Source organism: Anticarsia gemmatalis, chromosome 10 (genome assembly GCF_050436995.1).
Source record: "Anticarsia gemmatalis isolate Benzon Research Colony breed Stoneville strain chromosome 10, ilAntGemm2 primary, whole genome shotgun sequence".
Classification (NCBI taxonomy): Eukaryota; Metazoa; Arthropoda; class Insecta; order Lepidoptera; family Erebidae; genus Anticarsia; species Anticarsia gemmatalis.
In genome coordinates this window covers 2567308-2583146 of record NC_134754.1, presented here as the reverse complement: position 1 = coordinate 2583146, position 15839 = coordinate 2567308, and the positions used below count along the sequence as shown (strand labels likewise).

The 15839-nt window shown below is 35.1% G+C and overlaps 4 protein-coding genes across 5 annotated transcripts; 1 reads left to right on the top strand and 3 right to left on the bottom strand.

Annotated features, from left to right (window-relative positions):
* The first annotated feature begins 454 nt into the window (after positions 1 to 454).
* Positions 455 to 3012, top strand: LOC142976153 (putative methylthioribulose-1-phosphate dehydratase). The gene is made up of 6 exons (XM_076119403.1): positions 455 to 651; positions 829 to 923; positions 1175 to 1288; positions 1707 to 1857; positions 2260 to 2462; positions 2767 to 3012. The coding sequence occupies exons 1-6, from the start codon at positions 634 to 636 to the stop codon at positions 2870 to 2872; spliced, it is 687 nt and encodes a 228-aa protein (XP_075975518.1). The 5' UTR covers positions 455 to 633; the 3' UTR covers positions 2873 to 3012.
* A 187-nt stretch (positions 3013 to 3199) lies between these two features.
* LOC142976152 (uncharacterized) lies at positions 3200 to 5759 on the bottom strand. Its single transcript, XM_076119402.1, has 4 exons — positions 5492 to 5759; positions 4799 to 5033; positions 4253 to 4504; positions 3200 to 3804 (listed from the first exon to the last, which is right to left on the bottom strand). Exons 1-4 carry the CDS (start codon positions 5696 to 5698, stop codon positions 3341 to 3343), a joined length of 1158 nt encoding a protein of 385 aa, XP_075975517.1. The 5' UTR covers positions 5699 to 5759; the 3' UTR covers positions 3200 to 3340.
* Positions 5760 to 6131: 372 nt separating this feature from the next.
* Positions 6132 to 11514, bottom strand: LOC142975957 (uncharacterized). The gene is made up of 11 exons (XM_076119119.1): positions 11275 to 11514; positions 10910 to 11035; positions 9910 to 10800; positions 9669 to 9799; positions 9373 to 9447; positions 8807 to 8945; positions 8484 to 8590; positions 8192 to 8321; positions 7766 to 7903; positions 6815 to 7012; positions 6132 to 6425 (listed from the first exon to the last, which is right to left on the bottom strand). The coding sequence occupies exons 1-11, from the start codon at positions 11389 to 11391 to the stop codon at positions 6261 to 6263; spliced, it is 2217 nt and encodes a 738-aa protein (XP_075975234.1). The 5' UTR covers positions 11392 to 11514; the 3' UTR covers positions 6132 to 6260.
* Positions 11515 to 12061: 547 nt separating this feature from the next.
* Positions 12062 to 15461, bottom strand: LOC142976102 (uncharacterized). Of its 2 annotated transcripts, none has more exons than XM_076119331.1 (6): positions 14369 to 15461; positions 13839 to 13937; positions 13309 to 13428; positions 12753 to 12869; positions 12484 to 12594; positions 12062 to 12275 (listed from the first exon to the last, which is right to left on the bottom strand). In XM_076119331.1, the coding sequence occupies exons 1-6, from the start codon at positions 15242 to 15244 to the stop codon at positions 12099 to 12101; spliced, it is 1500 nt and encodes a 499-aa protein (XP_075975446.1). In that variant the 5' UTR covers positions 15245 to 15461; the 3' UTR covers positions 12062 to 12098. The 2 variants fall into 2 exon arrangements, with proteins under 2 accessions (XP_075975446.1, XP_075975447.1); XM_076119332.1 differs by having other exon boundaries at positions 13324 to 13428.
* Positions 15462 to 15839: the final 378 nt, after the last annotated feature.

Genomic DNA, 15839 nt, shown 5'->3' with positions numbered 1-15839 from the left:
TCTAAAATCTGTAAAAATTGGTTGAAAAGAAATAATAAAAGAATACCAAAAATAGAAATGCCAGCATCAAATTAGATTTTGCCGCCAAAACGTTTGATACCTTTGGGTACCTTTAACATTTTTACTCATATTTGGTCTTTTTGCCAATACATTTATTATATCTTTACCAATTTCCTAAATTAATTAAAAGATTAATTCTTTTTTAATTGTTAATTGTTGACCTTGCGTAGAAAGTATTCACCTTCGTTCGGAAACCTAGTACTTTGCTAATATTGCATTGAGTAATAAAAAATAACAGTACATAATATTATGTATAGTAAAATTTCAGATTTTCAGAAAATTGTAACGACGAGAAATAACTTTTGGAAATTCACTATATAAGTAAATTATTATTCGAATTTATTTTCAATTAGATTTTTGAACGCACGTAACCTTTTCACCTAAAATGTCATTACTGTCAGTGTTTTGTTGATAATAAAATTGATAATACATGTAGGTATTATTGTTGATAACAATTTTTCGTCTCGTCTCGAGCTGATAAGATAAAAGTAACGTAGTAGATCTCGCATCTAAGTAGTCTGCTATCAATAATATTACTCAGTCATTGTTACAAGTTCAAGCAATCGAGTCAAAATGGCAGAACTAGGACCGGTGAGTAAATCAATTAATTTTAATTATTTACGCGCTATTTCAAATCATCTATGTCCTCTAGTAACAATACACTAGCCTTCTCGCGGATATATTATATGATAAAATAAATTCTAATATTGTGAAATCACTATTCACAACATTGTTTCTGGTTAAATATCGACCTGTTAACTTTTTCAGGAACATCCAAGAAATCTCATACCGGAGCTGTGTAATCAGTTCTATCATTTAGGATGGGTGACTGGCACTGGAGGTGGAATCTCAATAAGAGAAGGGTAAGCGCCTGTTATTAATTAATATAACAATGTGTGTAGTTCAAGATTTTTTATTTTTAAGGCTTTTTATATAACTCATGCAAAAATAAATGTATATGATTGCCCATCCATCGCCCGTTTGATAGATCAGTCACTGAAGTGTTGTCTGCATTCCAGTATCTCATTAGCAGCACCTGTACAGTCTGCACAATCCAAGTTAATCGAATTCCATGATCCATACTCATAGTAATTGTCTTGTTTTGATATTTCAGTGACAAAATCTACATAGCTCCTTCAGGAGTGCAGAAGGAGCGTATGAAGTCAGATGACCTCTTTGTACAAACTATTGATGATGAGGATCTGGAACTCCCACCAGCAGAGAAAAGGTAAGTCTATCTATTAAAGATAGAATTAATTTCCTAGTATGCACAAAAAAATATTAACCACTCTCTTATACAAGCAAACCTTTAGTTCAGTTCAACAGTTATAGGTAGAACATACTGGTGTGTGATGGTATTGTACTTCTTAACTAGAATTTCTAAAGAAAATTTTACAATTTATGCCTCACCTTCCAGTTAAAATATTCTTTAACTAGTTTTCCAACCACCTAAATTAGTATTTGGTCCAAAATATGCTTTTATATTTAATAGATTCAGTAGGTACTCCAACAAAGTACCTTTTAAGTCAACAACAAGCTCTATAAAATTGAATTAAATTGTCACCTGATACATACATTTTCTACCTTCAGCTGCTTATGGCACTAGTATTCTCTTCTAATAACATGCTAAATCTTATTATCTGTAGGTTGAAGAAGAGTCAATGCACTCCTCTATTCATGCTGGCATACAGAGAGAGGGGAGCAGGTGCAGTCATACACACACACTCGCCACATGCAGTCCGATGTACACTGCTGTATGACAAAGAGTTTGTTATCACACATCAAGAAATGATCAAGGTAATAGAAATCAAATATATTGTGTTTATAACTATTCATTTTATTTATGCATTCAGAGATTGGTTTAATTTCCCATATTAGTACACAGAAAAACACTTGTGCATTCTACAAATAGCTGTTCCTGCATTATAGAGTGATGATTTCTGTTCAATCAAAGTAGGTAATGGAAGGATATTCTCTTGAGTTATGTTGTGAGAGGTGTGCTATATGAACATTTTGCAACATAAGCTGATCTTTGTAACAAGTCCTCACACCACTCATTAATTTACATACCATCTCCTTTGACAAATTTCCAGCTGGAAATCAAATCAAAACCTCACTACAAATCTTTCTAAATTACTTATTAACTATTGTTTTAGAATATTCAAGTGTGAAGTACTAACCTAATATTTCTCCTTCCAGGGTATAAAAGACGACCAACTCGGCCGTTACCTACGCTACGACGAGAAACTAGTGGTTCCTATCATAGAGAACACGCCGTTTGAGAGAGACCTGGCTGGCAGTCTCGGTGAAGCGTTGCGACAGTACCCCGGTACTAGTGCCGTGTTGGTCAGGAGACATGGGGTTTATGTGTGGGGAGATTCTTGGCAACAGGCTAAGACCATGTGAGTATGCCTAACTTTGAAACTAGTTATTTATTTATTTGCATAAGTATAGTAACTTTGTTGTTTACTTCAGTCAAATTTTAAAACATATAGTAAACAGCTGGAGGCCATAGATATAAATAATATTATACAAGCCATGAATAGTTCCGGATCTAGTCCGTTGTTTGTTTGTTTGTAAAAGTTACTTCTACACAAGAATTCTCAGAGAATTGTCTTTAAAGTCTCAGAGAAAATAAATGTGTTTGCCTTCAGTTAACGTTAACGTGTATAGATGTAGATTTAATTTGATGTACCTATATTACAGGACTGAATGCTTCGACTACTTATTTGAAATGGCAGTAGAAATGAAGAGGCTCGGACTGGACCCCGCCTTCAACCCGGAGACAGCACAAAATGGAAAGAAACAATGACATACAATCTATGAGAAGTCATCTCGAAACCCGTGCAGCTTAGTTTAAAGGAACTGTAAGAAAAACAACACCTGCATTAATATTGTGCCATAAACTTGCAAACTTGTGAAGTGTTAAAAATATTGTACAGTTCTTACATTATCAATATTGTGCAATATTAATTATCGTCTTTATTATCTTAATGTAGGAAAAATTTAAAAATTGATCACTGTTTTAACAGTGATCAATTTTTAAATTTTTGTACAACTTCGTAAATATTATGCTCAAATCAAATTTAACTTTATTACATTTTTGATAAGATCTAAATTGCAATCTTAGATTAAGGATATTGATATTACTCTACTATACTATCAGTGTTAGTGTCCTTTTTAAATTAATCTTGAACTATAAGCTCCTTTGATATTTGAAACTTCGATACTTTTATATCTGTTACAAAATAAAACATTTGAAAAACACAAAAAAATGCATTTATTGTAAGACATTCAATTTAGCATCTTCACGAAGCAACTCAGCGACGATACTCCCGGATAACACACCCTGTTCTAATTTACACGCATTGCTCTGATTCGGACTTTTTATTCTTCTTCTGCTTATACCATGAATACTAGAACCACAGCCTTTTATTATAAGATCTTTTACTTCCTGCAACTGTGCTTTTGAAAGAAAATCTGACTTCGAAAAATCATCAATAGCATTATGCCTACTCGCCATATCATATAACGATTGCAAATCTAAGCTGGCCTTATTCTTCTTAGCGGTTATAAACTTGTGCCGTTTCAATATTCGCCTTAAGTCCTCCAAATAAGATTTGTTTTCGTCTATCTTGTCGTCGATGATTTCTATTTCTTTGTCGGTCAGTTTCTTCAGATCTTCGTCTTGTATTTGAAATTTTCTTTTGATTTTTGATGGTACTGCTTTTACGGTGGATGATCCTGTAACAATAAATGTTCCTTATTATGAACTGTAGCTCGATTCTCTACCACTATCGACTACCGACAACCGGCTAGGTATCGAGGAATTTTGTCCGAAAATCTGATCAGCGCCTCTAGTGAGCTACGTAGGAATTATTTTGGCAGTACAACTTAAATGTTAAACACTCTATACTCGACAGTACCTACTGCAGAAAATTGCACTACAGTATACGAAATCGAGATGGTAGAAGAGAAAATCACAGGATTTAGAGACATGACTCCATCATCGAATAAAAAGTGATACCTTTTCCGCGTACCTTTCGGTACGCTGAAAAGCACTGGCTAAATACTTGATTTAAGTGTTTTCACTTGTAACTTTAATAGTGGTAAAACTTAACGCAATCTACTTTATCTACAAACATTTTTAGGATCTACGTCATAAAGAACAATAGTAAACAAGATATCTCACCACCAGCATCATTATCATGTACAGGTTTGATCGAGAAGAACGCTCTCATCCTCTGAATGGGTAGCAGCGTATTGGCCGTGGACCCCTCATCGTATACGTCATACTCCACACACACGACCTTCTCATCCAGACGCCTCAGTTCTATGTTGTTCCGCTTGAACTTAGAGAACTTCACCGCGATTATCTTCACCTTCGGAATGTCTGATATGTGGATTTTCTTTGGTTTGTGAGGGAACCCAACGGCTGCTGATACTGCAAATAGAAATAAGTAATAAGTAGGTAGGTACTAGGTTGAGATTTTTTTTCAAGCTGGTCCAACCCGTCGGACCTAACTCCACAAAAGCATCAGAAATCACCACTCTTGCATGTAGAGAAGCCACCTTTGATCAAGCTTTAAACTTCTTCAGATTCAAAGATAGAAGAACCGACGCGGACTGCTGTGCTTAGAATTTCATTAACATTCCTAGATAAATTGATCGCTACTGCAAGTACGAAGAACTTCAACATAAATAAAATAGGCATTTTTAAGTTAGAAGTTGGAAGTACCTGTTTGAAGGGTGGTAGACCCTGGTAAAAACTTCTCAATATCATCAATAGTGTCAATGTGCTGCCACTGCGTGCCGTCAGACGTCTCCACAAACTTGGGTAACACCGCACTGCCCTCGTATTGAGAGCTATTTTCAACTCTAGCTGGTTTGCTATAGAGCTCATTTTTCGATGTTCCTGATTCCTTAGTCGTCCTTGGTTCGAAGCCAAATTGGTCTTCAAGCATGGCTGAATACTGCGAAAGTTGATATACAAAGCTTGTTCATAGTTTATAGGCTGGGACATTAATATTTTTTTAGAGCGGTACCTATACCTATTCCATTTAAGGTAGCTAGTATAATATGTCCCCCATTGTAGAACTAGGTTCAGGTAGAAATACCATATAATACAAATAAGTGGTAGTTTATACTCAGAACAAATTTCGAACTTCACTCACACTGACTGCAACAACAAGAGCCCAAAGCGGATGTACTAATCTTGTCAATCACAAGCCTAAATATGACAGAAGCAAGAAGAGTGGCATAGTAAGAAGACTGTTACATTTGTATTACTATTACCTACTTAATGTTTCCAAACCTTGCGTCAGAAAAGGTATAGGCATTTTAGTTATCACTCTATCAGAGAACATTAACATATTGAAGTAAGGAGTAAGAATGTACTTACTTATAGAAGACCTAAAACATCATAACTTACCCGGTCTTTAGACGGCATATTAGTAATCTCATCCTGATCACTCAAGCCAGGCTCTGTGATTTGGCCAAAATGCCTCTGCCTCGGGCGAACAAGGCAACATCTATTTGTCATAAGTCTATCAACATCTTTCAAGATCCTTATCTCCGGGGACTTCGCTCTCCCTCTCGGAACATTTTTGCCTTTACGAAAGCTACTTCGTTCGTTCATTTTTGTAAGTGCATTTTACTTGATTATTTAATCACAATATAAGTAAATGTTACTCTGAAGAATTTTGGTTACATATTTGAGTGACAGCTGACGCGTTGGTATACTTTGTCTTTCAAAAAAGAGGATATTTTGTACAAGTATGCTATGTATTACCATGGTATTTAATTTGCAACAAGAACCAAAAAATGTATCATATTAACTGTTTTAATGAGGTATTGCATTATTAACAGCTGTCTGAATTTGAGTGCATTGACAGCTACGTGGTATTCGTAACCAGTAGACGTGTCATTTACTTCTAGACAAAACACGTATGGATCGAATGAAGCGAAGGAAAGCTTCCTTCACGTTCTGCCTACCCCTATGAGGACAAAGCGTGATTTTATGTACGTATTTACATTAAAATAAAACCAATAAATGTCCCTTATTCATATACTTCCTTATAATATCACTCAACTCTAGAATACTTACAAAATGAGTATTTCGAAACTGACATTAATAAAGTCATAATAAAAAAGCGCTAAATCGCAATTTAAGTACAACACCACGTAATATAAACTCAATGTCAGTCTAAATAAGGTGCACTTTCGTCTGCTATGTTTCGTTTTGTTTTCTTCTTAGGCCAAGGCACCTTGTCGTGGACGTATTTGATGTGAACCTTCAAGTCGCACATGTGGAGGAATCCTTTGTCGCAAAGTGTGCATTTGTGAGGACGGATACCGAGGTGACCCTGTGGAACAAAGTATCAAATTAATAAAAAAAATGCACTAAGTATTATGATTGCATTGTCGGTTTTATTTAAAGCGTATATAGTTGAAAACATTATCTATTATTCACGTGCTTAAACAAAGGTGTACGTAAACCGTATACGTAAGTGTACGTAAAGACGTCTTATAAACCGTACACATAAGTGCACGTAAAGGCGTCTGATACACAGATAGATACGCAATCATCAAAATAAACAAGGTTGATATATTCAGCGGTCTAAGTGTCGCTTTTGGCCTCCCGTACATTATATTGACATAACTTAGTTAAGAAAAAGTTAAAGAAAGTTTAGTCAGACTGCAGTTAGTGTTTCTTTTGGTAAAAGTAAGAACTTTTTATAGTACTAAATTTTACCTTCATATGTTTATTAAGCGCATTCTTAGAAGAGAACAGTCGCGCACAGATGTCACACTTGCAGGTCCGGCGGCGCGAGTGCGTGTTGTGGTGCGTGTCGCGGCCCGCGGCGCTCGGGAACGACTTGCCGCACGTGCTGCACTTGTACGGCCGCTCGCCCGTGTGCTTGCGCTGGTGGTAGCGCAGGAAACATTGCTTCTGGACACGAAAAAATTGTACCTTTTCAGCTATAATTTGTTTTTGTCCTTGTAGAAAAATATCAGAAAACGTTCATGTCTGAGAGTTTTTTGAATTGTTGACTTTTTGGTAAAGTGTAGCAACTTGCACTTAGGCATCGTGTTGGACTTAAAACCCTTCCGCTCCGAAGTGGTACAGACTTATTATTAAGTTTTAATTAAAATCAATACTTCATACTTCTTGCCACCTGGTATTATTATCGTCAATGCAAAAACTAACTTGTAAAATTTTATTGCGTTATCACGGCGACAAACTACTAATATACGTTAAATGTAGCTAAGATAGATCAATATACAGGGTGTGGCGTAAATAATGGATAATCCTTTACCAGCGGATGGGCGACCACCCGACTGATTTAAACTTAAAATATATCTCCGACATAAGTATCATAGTTTTTGAAATTTCGGCCATTTTGTGTTTTTTTTAAGAAAGCGAAAAAAGCGAGAAAAGTTGCACAAAAGTGTTGAAAAATTATAAAATTTTACTTAGAATGCATAATTTAAATAACAAACAAGCAGTCATAACAAAACAAGTAGTAATAACAAACACACCAAAGATCAATTTTAATTTTTAGATAAGTCGGTTGGTCGCCCATCCGGTGGTAAAGGATTATCCATTATTTACGCCACACCCTGTATATCGTGAAGGAACATTTTTTCTTGCAACAACGCTGCAAAAAGAGGCTCTTCTGCTACGGACTAGGAAATACGTTACCTTAAACACTTGTCCGCACACTTCACAGACGAAGGGCGTGAGATCACAGGGGTTGAGAGTCATCGTCTCGTCGCATTGTGGATGTTCTGTTGTCATGTGAGTGCTGTACTCTATGCGGCTGCGCAGCCATTTGTTGCACTGGAAACAAGTTATCATTAATAGGTTCAGTTTTTTTTAAGTTATTTCTGCTTAGCAAGGATCTATTAACGAACGAGGGCGGGGTTAAGCCTTGAGTCCACCACGCTGGCCAAGTGCGGAGACTTTGCATACCCTAAAAAAATGTGTTAAGCCGTTTCGTTGAAAGCCAAATATAGGTAAAGGAGCTGTAAGAGCGGCGTTTTTCCGGTCAGTCCCTACTAAAAACTTTTGTATTACTAAAGTTTGTTTAACCGGCACTTAACTGGCGTAAGCTACAAATATACTTACAATAGAACATGTGCCAGGTAGTTTAATATTAGTTTTGTATTCTTTTCTGTTCCGTGAATGATGAGTTCGTCTATGTGCTTTCAGTTCCTCTTCGTCTTGGAAACGCTCGCCGCAAAACTTGCAGCCATTACTATAACATAAATACATTTAACCAATTAATATACTACTGCTGGGCAAGGGTCTCCTCTCGAAATAATGAAGGGAATACATCACGCTAGTGAAGAGCAAACTTTGCGTGACATACATCAATTCGATACTATATGAACTGGTGTTCAAAATAAAATGCACATACATGACTGTGTGTTTGGTAGACAGCACTAGATGTCGCTTCCAAGCGACTTCTGTGTCGAAGTGTACGCCACACTCTTCACATTTAGGCCCTTGTTTGCTGTTCTTATCCTGAAAATAAACGATTTACCAATGAAAGTAAAACCCAGACAGAGATTTACATTTACACAGTCTTATAAACTGAGTCACGTGATGCGTTGCAACAATTATTACAGACACTGTAAAGTCTAAAGTTTAATTTTTGAATAAAAAAATCTGTATATTTTTTTGCCTTTTTGCTTTAACTTCTCGCTCTTATACTTAATAAATAGATAGTTACAGTATTACCGTTCTATGCACTTTCATATTGTGTAGGAACACGCCCCTCTTGGACGCGAACACGTCTCCGCACAGCTCGCACGCACTCTCAGCTGTCGCTACGTTCCTGTGATGTACTCGCTTGTGCATTTGTAAGCTGTTCGGCATACTGAAAACATTACAAAATTGCTTTAACCAATTTATTTAAAGAAATCTTTATTCAAACAAGTTTTTTTCAAACAAGTTTTTTTTTACTATCTACCTTCAAAATGCTTACATATTTTATTACTAGTCCAGCGAAGTATTGCGTGAATTTACATCGGGATTGCTTTATTAGGATTCGTAAGAGATCTGACTTATAACCCAATGGTTGACTGGTAGAGAAGGCCTTGAAGTATTAAGCCGCCTATGTACCACTACATGAAGTTTAAATAAATAAGAAAAATATAATTCCCTTTTGCTTATTATACATTAATCTCTATTTTCTCTTTTTATTTAATAATGTTATTTTATTAATTCATAAGACATTCTTCTCTATTATCTCTTTCAATTGGATTTTTTTATGTTATTACTTTAAAAGCTATTGGTTTACTTACCTAAATATCTCTCCACAATCTTTACACGGATACTTCGTCCCTTTATGCATAGTAACATGAGTTCTAGCTTGATACCTGCAATAATTTATCAAAATTATCATATGTGCCAGTTAAATTTCACATAAATTTAACATCACTTTTATTGATTTCTAGAAGGCTTATTGATGCCTGAAATGCTTATATTTCTATCCTTTTACACAGCAGTTTGTTCCTATATGCCAACACATGGTTAAATGGCGTTGGCTTATTACTTGCTCTGAATAGTTTAAATTTTATAATAATTATTAGATACTTACATACAATAACAGATGTACGGACATATTTTACAGCTAAACTTTCTCCTGTGACAAGACAACTTGTGCTTACACAGGTATATTTGTTTTAAAAACCTGAGATGGCAGATATCACAGTCGTAGTCACCATGTTCCTGAAAAAATACTTTAGCTGTAATAAAAAATGTATAATTAAGGATGTTCAATCTCAAGGTTAAGTTTCTCTTGCTGGGGTTGTCCTGTGGACTGTGGATAAAATACTTACAGAAGTATGTTTTTTCATGTGTGTATCAAAAGCAGTTTTAGCCTCATACCCTTTATAACAAAAATTACATTTAAAAGGCGATCTTTTGTAATTATTAGAATCTTTTCTAGAAAGCAACTCCTTTTTAGCATCTTCTGTAGTCAGAAACACTATTGTAGCATAGTCATCAAAGAAGTCTAGATTTTGACCGTTTCTTTTGATAACAGACGTTTTTTCTTGCTTTTGTTTTCTTTTAGACAGTGGTTCTTTGTCACTAAGATTATCTTCACTGGCAACTGTTTCTACTTTCGTTTCCTTATATTCATTTATTCCTGTGTCTGCATTTTCTTCACAGGATTCCATTAGATCATTATCATTAAAATCGTCTAGAGATTCATTATTATCACATATTTCTTCCTCCGTAGCTAGCTCTTCTGTTTTAATTTTTCTTTTTGTAGCTTTTGGACTTATAACTAGTTTAACTTTCTTATTTGTTGAGGTATCATTTGAATTGTAAAATTTATTTCCTTCAACATTATCACGAGATTTATTACCATCAAATATTCCTTCTATTTGCTCCTGATTCTTTGGTTTTCTCTTCTTAGTTTTGGGTTCTTTTATAATTTTAATCTTTTTTTTACTTTGTTGTGTTTTAATTGATATATTATTCTCAGGGGTACAAACAAATTCATTAACATTGTAGGCATTTTGAGTCTCATTTAAATCAGTGACTTGTATTTCAGTTTTTACTTTTAGTTCTTCTACATTTGTATCTACGCCTGCTTCCAATGTCACAACATTGCTTCTAAAAACTTCGCTATAACAATCAATTAGTAATTCTTTAGTTACTTTCAAACAGGATTCTAATCTGCTCGCCTTTCTATCTATGTTTAAAATGACTTGTTTAGTTATCTGCAAATTATAAAAGAGGTACATTTTGAGTTAATTTTCTAGTGAAGATTGAGTAAGAAAAAAAAGTAGTTGTTGCAACAATATAATGTTAAATTAAATAATAACTGACCTCTGTTGTATTGCCTGCAATACTAGATAGTATATTGTTGGCTGTAATACATTTAGACTTGAACTTTTGATATTTCTGAAGCAAACTTGCACATTCAAAACATATGTATTGATTTCTAAAACAAATCTGTAAAATAATAAACAATTATGTTGGTGATAAATTTTCATTGGCATTTCATAGCAATTATGACAGAATTCCGTGTCTAAAAGAAACCGGTAACTATGATTGTTATTGTGACAACAATATCGATTGCAAACAAAATTAAATGGTACGTAGATTTGGTTGAGTGGTGTCTGTTGTTTATACTTGTATTATAAGTGATATTAAAAAAATGTACTAAAGTTAGAAAATACAATAAAACATACATCAATCTGCGCTAGTTGGGTATAAATGAGTCCAATAGAATCGTTTGATGTTATATCTAAACTGTACATCTTCACATCCGTCACCAAACAAGCCCTGCAGTATTTTAACTCTTCCATAATTGATGATTAATAAGGTCCTGAATACACAGCAATCGTGTCTGAATGCGGTTTATATATTTATTTTACTTTTTATTAAATCTAACAAGCCCATTTGTGGTTGCATCTTCTCGGGTTATTTGTTTACTTTTTAGTTTATCTGTGCATTCCAATTTCCAAATGTCATGTCAAAGTTGATGCTACGTTTAGTTATTGGAATTATTATCTAGAATTATAATAATGTTACGTTATCAAAAAAGGTATAATTTATTTCAATAAGCTAGTTTCTTCTGCACTACTAGGTTATTCTTCTGCAGCTAAATTCGTTCGCTTGTATACTTATTAAAAGGTACAAGTTTAATTTAATTGTCTTCTCTGACGATCGGAGTAGGTACTACCTATATGAATCCGGAGTAGGTATACTTACATAAATATATTTCGTCTTCTGTTATACAGAACTCTGTCTATGGAAAAGCATCCAGAATTCCCTCGTTTCTCTCTCGTTCGCAGTAACAGTAGTTGTACCTATCACTTATCCGTCATCATGAATCTTATCTCAGGCTATTGGCGTTCAATTAAACGCGAATAGCGTCAGGCAGTCATCATGATCCTACCCTTTAGCCGGCTCTAGCAACCTTTATAATCAGTAAAAAATATTTTTTGTACACAATGAATTAGTTACAAGGGTGAAAACAATTTATTTAGATATGGGACTTCAACATTGTTTTTTACTTCACACGCGGTCGGTAAATGATTGTCGAAGCAGGATAACGGCCGGCTTCCAGCGCTGATGTGATAGTGCGAATAGTTAGAAGTATCTTATCGTTGTGTGGCAGACACGTCACCACTGCCATACATTTAGATGGACTGAATATTGTCTGCGCCGCTCGTCCGTCAACTAAAAGCTGTGAATAGAGGGTTATCATTCATTAGTTAGATGTAAGTACCTATCACTTATCGGTCATCATGATCAAAATATCTTATCTCAGGTAATTGGCGTTCAATTAAACACGAATAGCCTTAAGCACTCATCATGATCTACCCTCAAGCTACCGTCAATAAGCTAACGGAGTATCAAGATGTTTGCACGATTAACGAAACTTTTCAACGAACCTCGTATCCCTGGATCTGGGTGCGTTCTCGTGGTTGGCTCCATTTGATCAGTACGGTGTGATCAGACACTTTCCTTACCACGAGAAACTTCACTTTTTGTCCTTCGCAGACCTGTCACCAGAGAAACACATTATGTGTAGGTATTATAGTGTATCTAAGTGGACCCGTATGCGGCCAGTGCGGCGGACTATAGAGAAAAACTTTACTACAAGGCCCTTCAAAGGTATTTACAAACTCTTTACTGTTGCAATATTTAAAAGTAAACTTACTCTTGAGCTTGAAGAGGTGTTATTTCTGTGAATTGTATTTTCATTTTTAATGTATTCAATTGAAGATTGCGCCGCCGTATCGTTCATTATGTCTCTAAGGTGTTTTTCTACGTCATCCTAAAATATAGAAAAATCAATAATAATTTTTATGTTGTTATTCATATAGGTAAGTTTTGATTGAGACTACCGTACAACTTGCCGAAATTATTTTTAGAGATAAGTCTCTAGAAATGCTTAGCTCTGAATGATAGGTCAGAACTCTGATGATAATATATAGTCTTGTCTATAGTATGTCCCGTGGTCTATTGAGACAAGATTAAAACGTTGACCGACCATTTGTATGTATCTATGCGATTATGAGCTAAGTAAGTATTTAGGTATAATTTCAGGCAACTAGAATTTTTCGCCGACTTTTCGCAAATATAAATTTATAAGATCGGGACATAGTATGTGTGTGACGTGTAATATATCTCCCTGTGATCATGAGAAAATAATTAAACCCTGAAGAGGTACCACTCTTATCTACTACAAATGTGATGACTAGTAGAACACAAACCAATGATGATTTTACCGGTATCGGGATGTTTTTACACGATACTTCTTTATCGATGTATGTAGTTCGACCAGATTTCTTATGGAGTTTCAATGGTTCTTTTATTTCCAATTCTAGTTTACTCTGAACAGAAAAAAATGCTCAATGTTAACCTCTTTTAAATTATTTTTTCGAAATACCTTGTTAATTTAGTCAGCATAAATACGGTGCTAAGATGGGAACTTATAACATATCGATCTTTTAAATGAAACGTTTGAAGCGAAATAACTTTTAGGCGCTTAACACACTGCCCCGCACCACGCAACGTAGCGCGTGAATGCGTGTTCGAACGTTGCTTGTAAGTATCTCCGTTTGTATGGAAAACACGCATAGTCTAACACACAGAAAATGCATCCACGCGCGTTCATGCGGATCACGCGCGTTCGTGCGTTTTCCATACAAACGGAGATACTTACAAGCAACGTTCGAACACGCATTCACGCGCTACGCTGCGTGGTGCGGGGCAGTGTGTTAATCGCCTTAGTTAACCATACCTTAGCATTTAGCGATTCTTTCCCTTGAAGTCGTTTGCTCTTTATATACTTTTTGAAACCATCCTTTTCCGGAAGTTTCTTCAGTGGCCACTGCTGACCCTAGAATATAAAATAACTGAGCATGGAAACAACATATATTTTCAACTACGGAATATTATGAATATGCTACCATCAGCAAATTCGGTACGTATAATATCCCTCATATTTAAACTATTTAAATTTATCTTATACTATTTACAATTTTTTTTATTATTTTTTTATCTTAAGTCAAGGACAAGTAGTACTCAATATCACGAAAACTAAGTTACAAATACTATAGTCCAACCACTTAGTATAGAGACTTGTATGCAAGGTTAACCGCTTACGTACACAAAAGTCAGAATTTAGAGCATCAGTAACCCAACACTCAGGCAATTGATGGTGGTCTGTTTGAAACAACTACACAGAGTGCCGAATTTGCTAGATAAATCACGCTAACCAAGGCTCTCTACTAAGCCGCCAGAATACATGATAGTTCTATTTGCACTTACTTTATTAATATCGCCGTTTTTACCTTTATGAGTGGATAAAACTATAGAAGTATCGTTGCTCTCGAACCCAGAATCTAACGTTTTCATAATTTGGTTCGGCTTACTGTATATTCTATTCGCTGTTCGTTGTTTAGAGGGAATCGATCTATCTTCGTCTTTTGATACATCTGATAAATACACCGTAGACCCTGTTGTCGATGAAAAATTTGATACTTTTGTATTGACACCAGCTCTTGCTGCTATAGTAATCGTAGGTTTCAACGGTGCATCTTTATTGCTTGATTCAATTGATGTTTGGGTATCATTCAACTCGTTAACGTTTGTTGTTTCCAGATTATCTTTTGGGTTATAAACTTTGCCATGAAGCCTCACAGTAGCGTTATTTTGATTAACTGTCTTTAATATATTTTGTACTTCATGTTTAGCTGATGTTTCAGTTGGTAGCTTTTTATTTAGAATGTGATCCACATCGGTAGAAAAGAAATTATAGTTCGCTGCACTTTGTAAAATTGTATTTCCAGATGTATTTAATTCGATGTCAGAATAATATGGCAACGATGACGCAGTTTCAGTTAAACATGGGGTTTCTGGAGGATTATCTGTGGGTTTGTTGTTAATATTGATAATATTCATTTTGCTTGTTTCCCTTTTACCAGATATATCGTGAGCACAGATTGATTCGAATGATAGTTTAAGCTCATCGGTTATTTTAACGAATTCTTTGTTTGCTTTTTCGTACGTTTGTAACACTCCCATTAAGTACATGGAAAACTTCTTCGCATCTTGTAGAGTATTATGAACCCTTTCGTAATCTTCATCCATATTTAAATCTTTACTGTCGTAAAGTATAGTATGCGATGCTTGTTTCGTTTTCATCCAAGAATCGCTTTTAAATCTCGTTAGCTTTTCATTAGATAATTCATAATACTTGTTACGTGTGTTACGATCTAAACGTAGTTCATTCAAATTGTGTATTGTATGATAATTTCTATTAAAACCGCTCAAAAGATTTCTTTTGATTTTGAGATTTTCGCTATCTTTGGCGGTTGACTTTGGGATTGTTTCACTGTTGGTATTATTGCGCAATGCATAAACGTCAAAATTTTTACAAATTTTAGTTACAGTCTTATCATTTAATTTAGTTGTATCATTGTCTTGTTGAATGAAAAGACGTGTATCCTTTTCATCACATTCGGATAAGTGGAAGTACTTAACGCCATATTTATACGAACTTATTTCACTTTTATTATTGTCTCCTTCATTTTCAATACTATCATTTTCTTTTGTGTCTTTGCGTGTAGAGACAAGGCTATTAAGAAATGTTTTAAGTTTTATGCTTTGACCCAGGTTTGACTTCAGAACATCGTGTAGACAAGTTTCTACGGTTGATTTGGAAAACTGTGGCATGTTTTCGATTCGTTCGTGGCCTGAGGCATAACAAGAACTTGGCAATGATTTATTTTTGTTTGCC

What these genes read in the sequence shown, in the direction of transcription:
- LOC142976153 (XM_076119403.1), top strand. An exon ending in GGAATCTCAATAAGAGAAGG is followed by an intron (nt 924 to 1,174) that starts GTAAGCGCCTGT and finishes TTGATATTTCAG; the next exon opens with TGACAAAATCTACATAGCTC. An exon ending in TGGCAACAGGCTAAGACCAT is followed by an intron (nt 2,463 to 2,766) that starts GTGAGTATGCCT and finishes CCTATATTACAG; the next exon opens with GACTGAATGCTTCGACTACT.
- LOC142975957 (XM_076119119.1), bottom strand. Translation starts at nt 11,391, where the DNA reads ATGGAAGAGTTAAAATACTGCAGGGCTTGTTTGGTGACGGATGTGAAG. An exon ending in CCCAACTAGCGCAGATTGAT is followed by an intron (nt 11,036 to 11,274) that starts GTATGTTTTATT and finishes ATTATTTTACAG; the next exon opens with ATTTGTTTTAGAAATCAATA. An exon ending in ATATGAAAGTGCATAGAACG is followed by an intron (nt 8,591 to 8,806) that starts GTAATACTGTAA and finishes GTTTATTTTCAG; the next exon opens with GATAAGAACAGCAAACAAGG.
- LOC142976102 (XM_076119331.1), bottom strand. Translation starts at nt 15,244, where the DNA reads ATGAAAACGAAACAAGCATCGCATACTATACTTTACGACAGTAAAGAT. An exon ending in AAAACGGCGATATTAATAAA is followed by an intron (nt 13,938 to 14,368) that starts GTAAGTGCAAAT and finishes TTTATATTCTAG; the next exon opens with GGTCAGCAGTGGCCACTGAA. An exon ending in CCCAGATCCAGGGATACGAG is followed by an intron (nt 12,276 to 12,483) that starts GTTCGTTGAAAA and finishes CTCTATTCACAG; the next exon opens with CTTTTAGTTGACGGACGAGC.
- LOC142976152 (XM_076119402.1), bottom strand. Translation starts at nt 5,698, where the DNA reads ATGAACGAACGAAGTAGCTTTCGTAAAGGCAAAAATGTTCCGAGAGGG. An exon ending in GTCTACCACCCTTCAAACAG is followed by an intron (nt 4,505 to 4,798) that starts GTACTTCCAACT and finishes TTCTATTTGCAG; the next exon opens with TATCAGCAGCCGTTGGGTTC. An exon ending in ACATGATAATGATGCTGGTG is followed by an intron (nt 3,805 to 4,252) that starts GTGAGATATCTT and finishes TTATTGTTACAG; the next exon opens with GATCATCCACCGTAAAAGCA.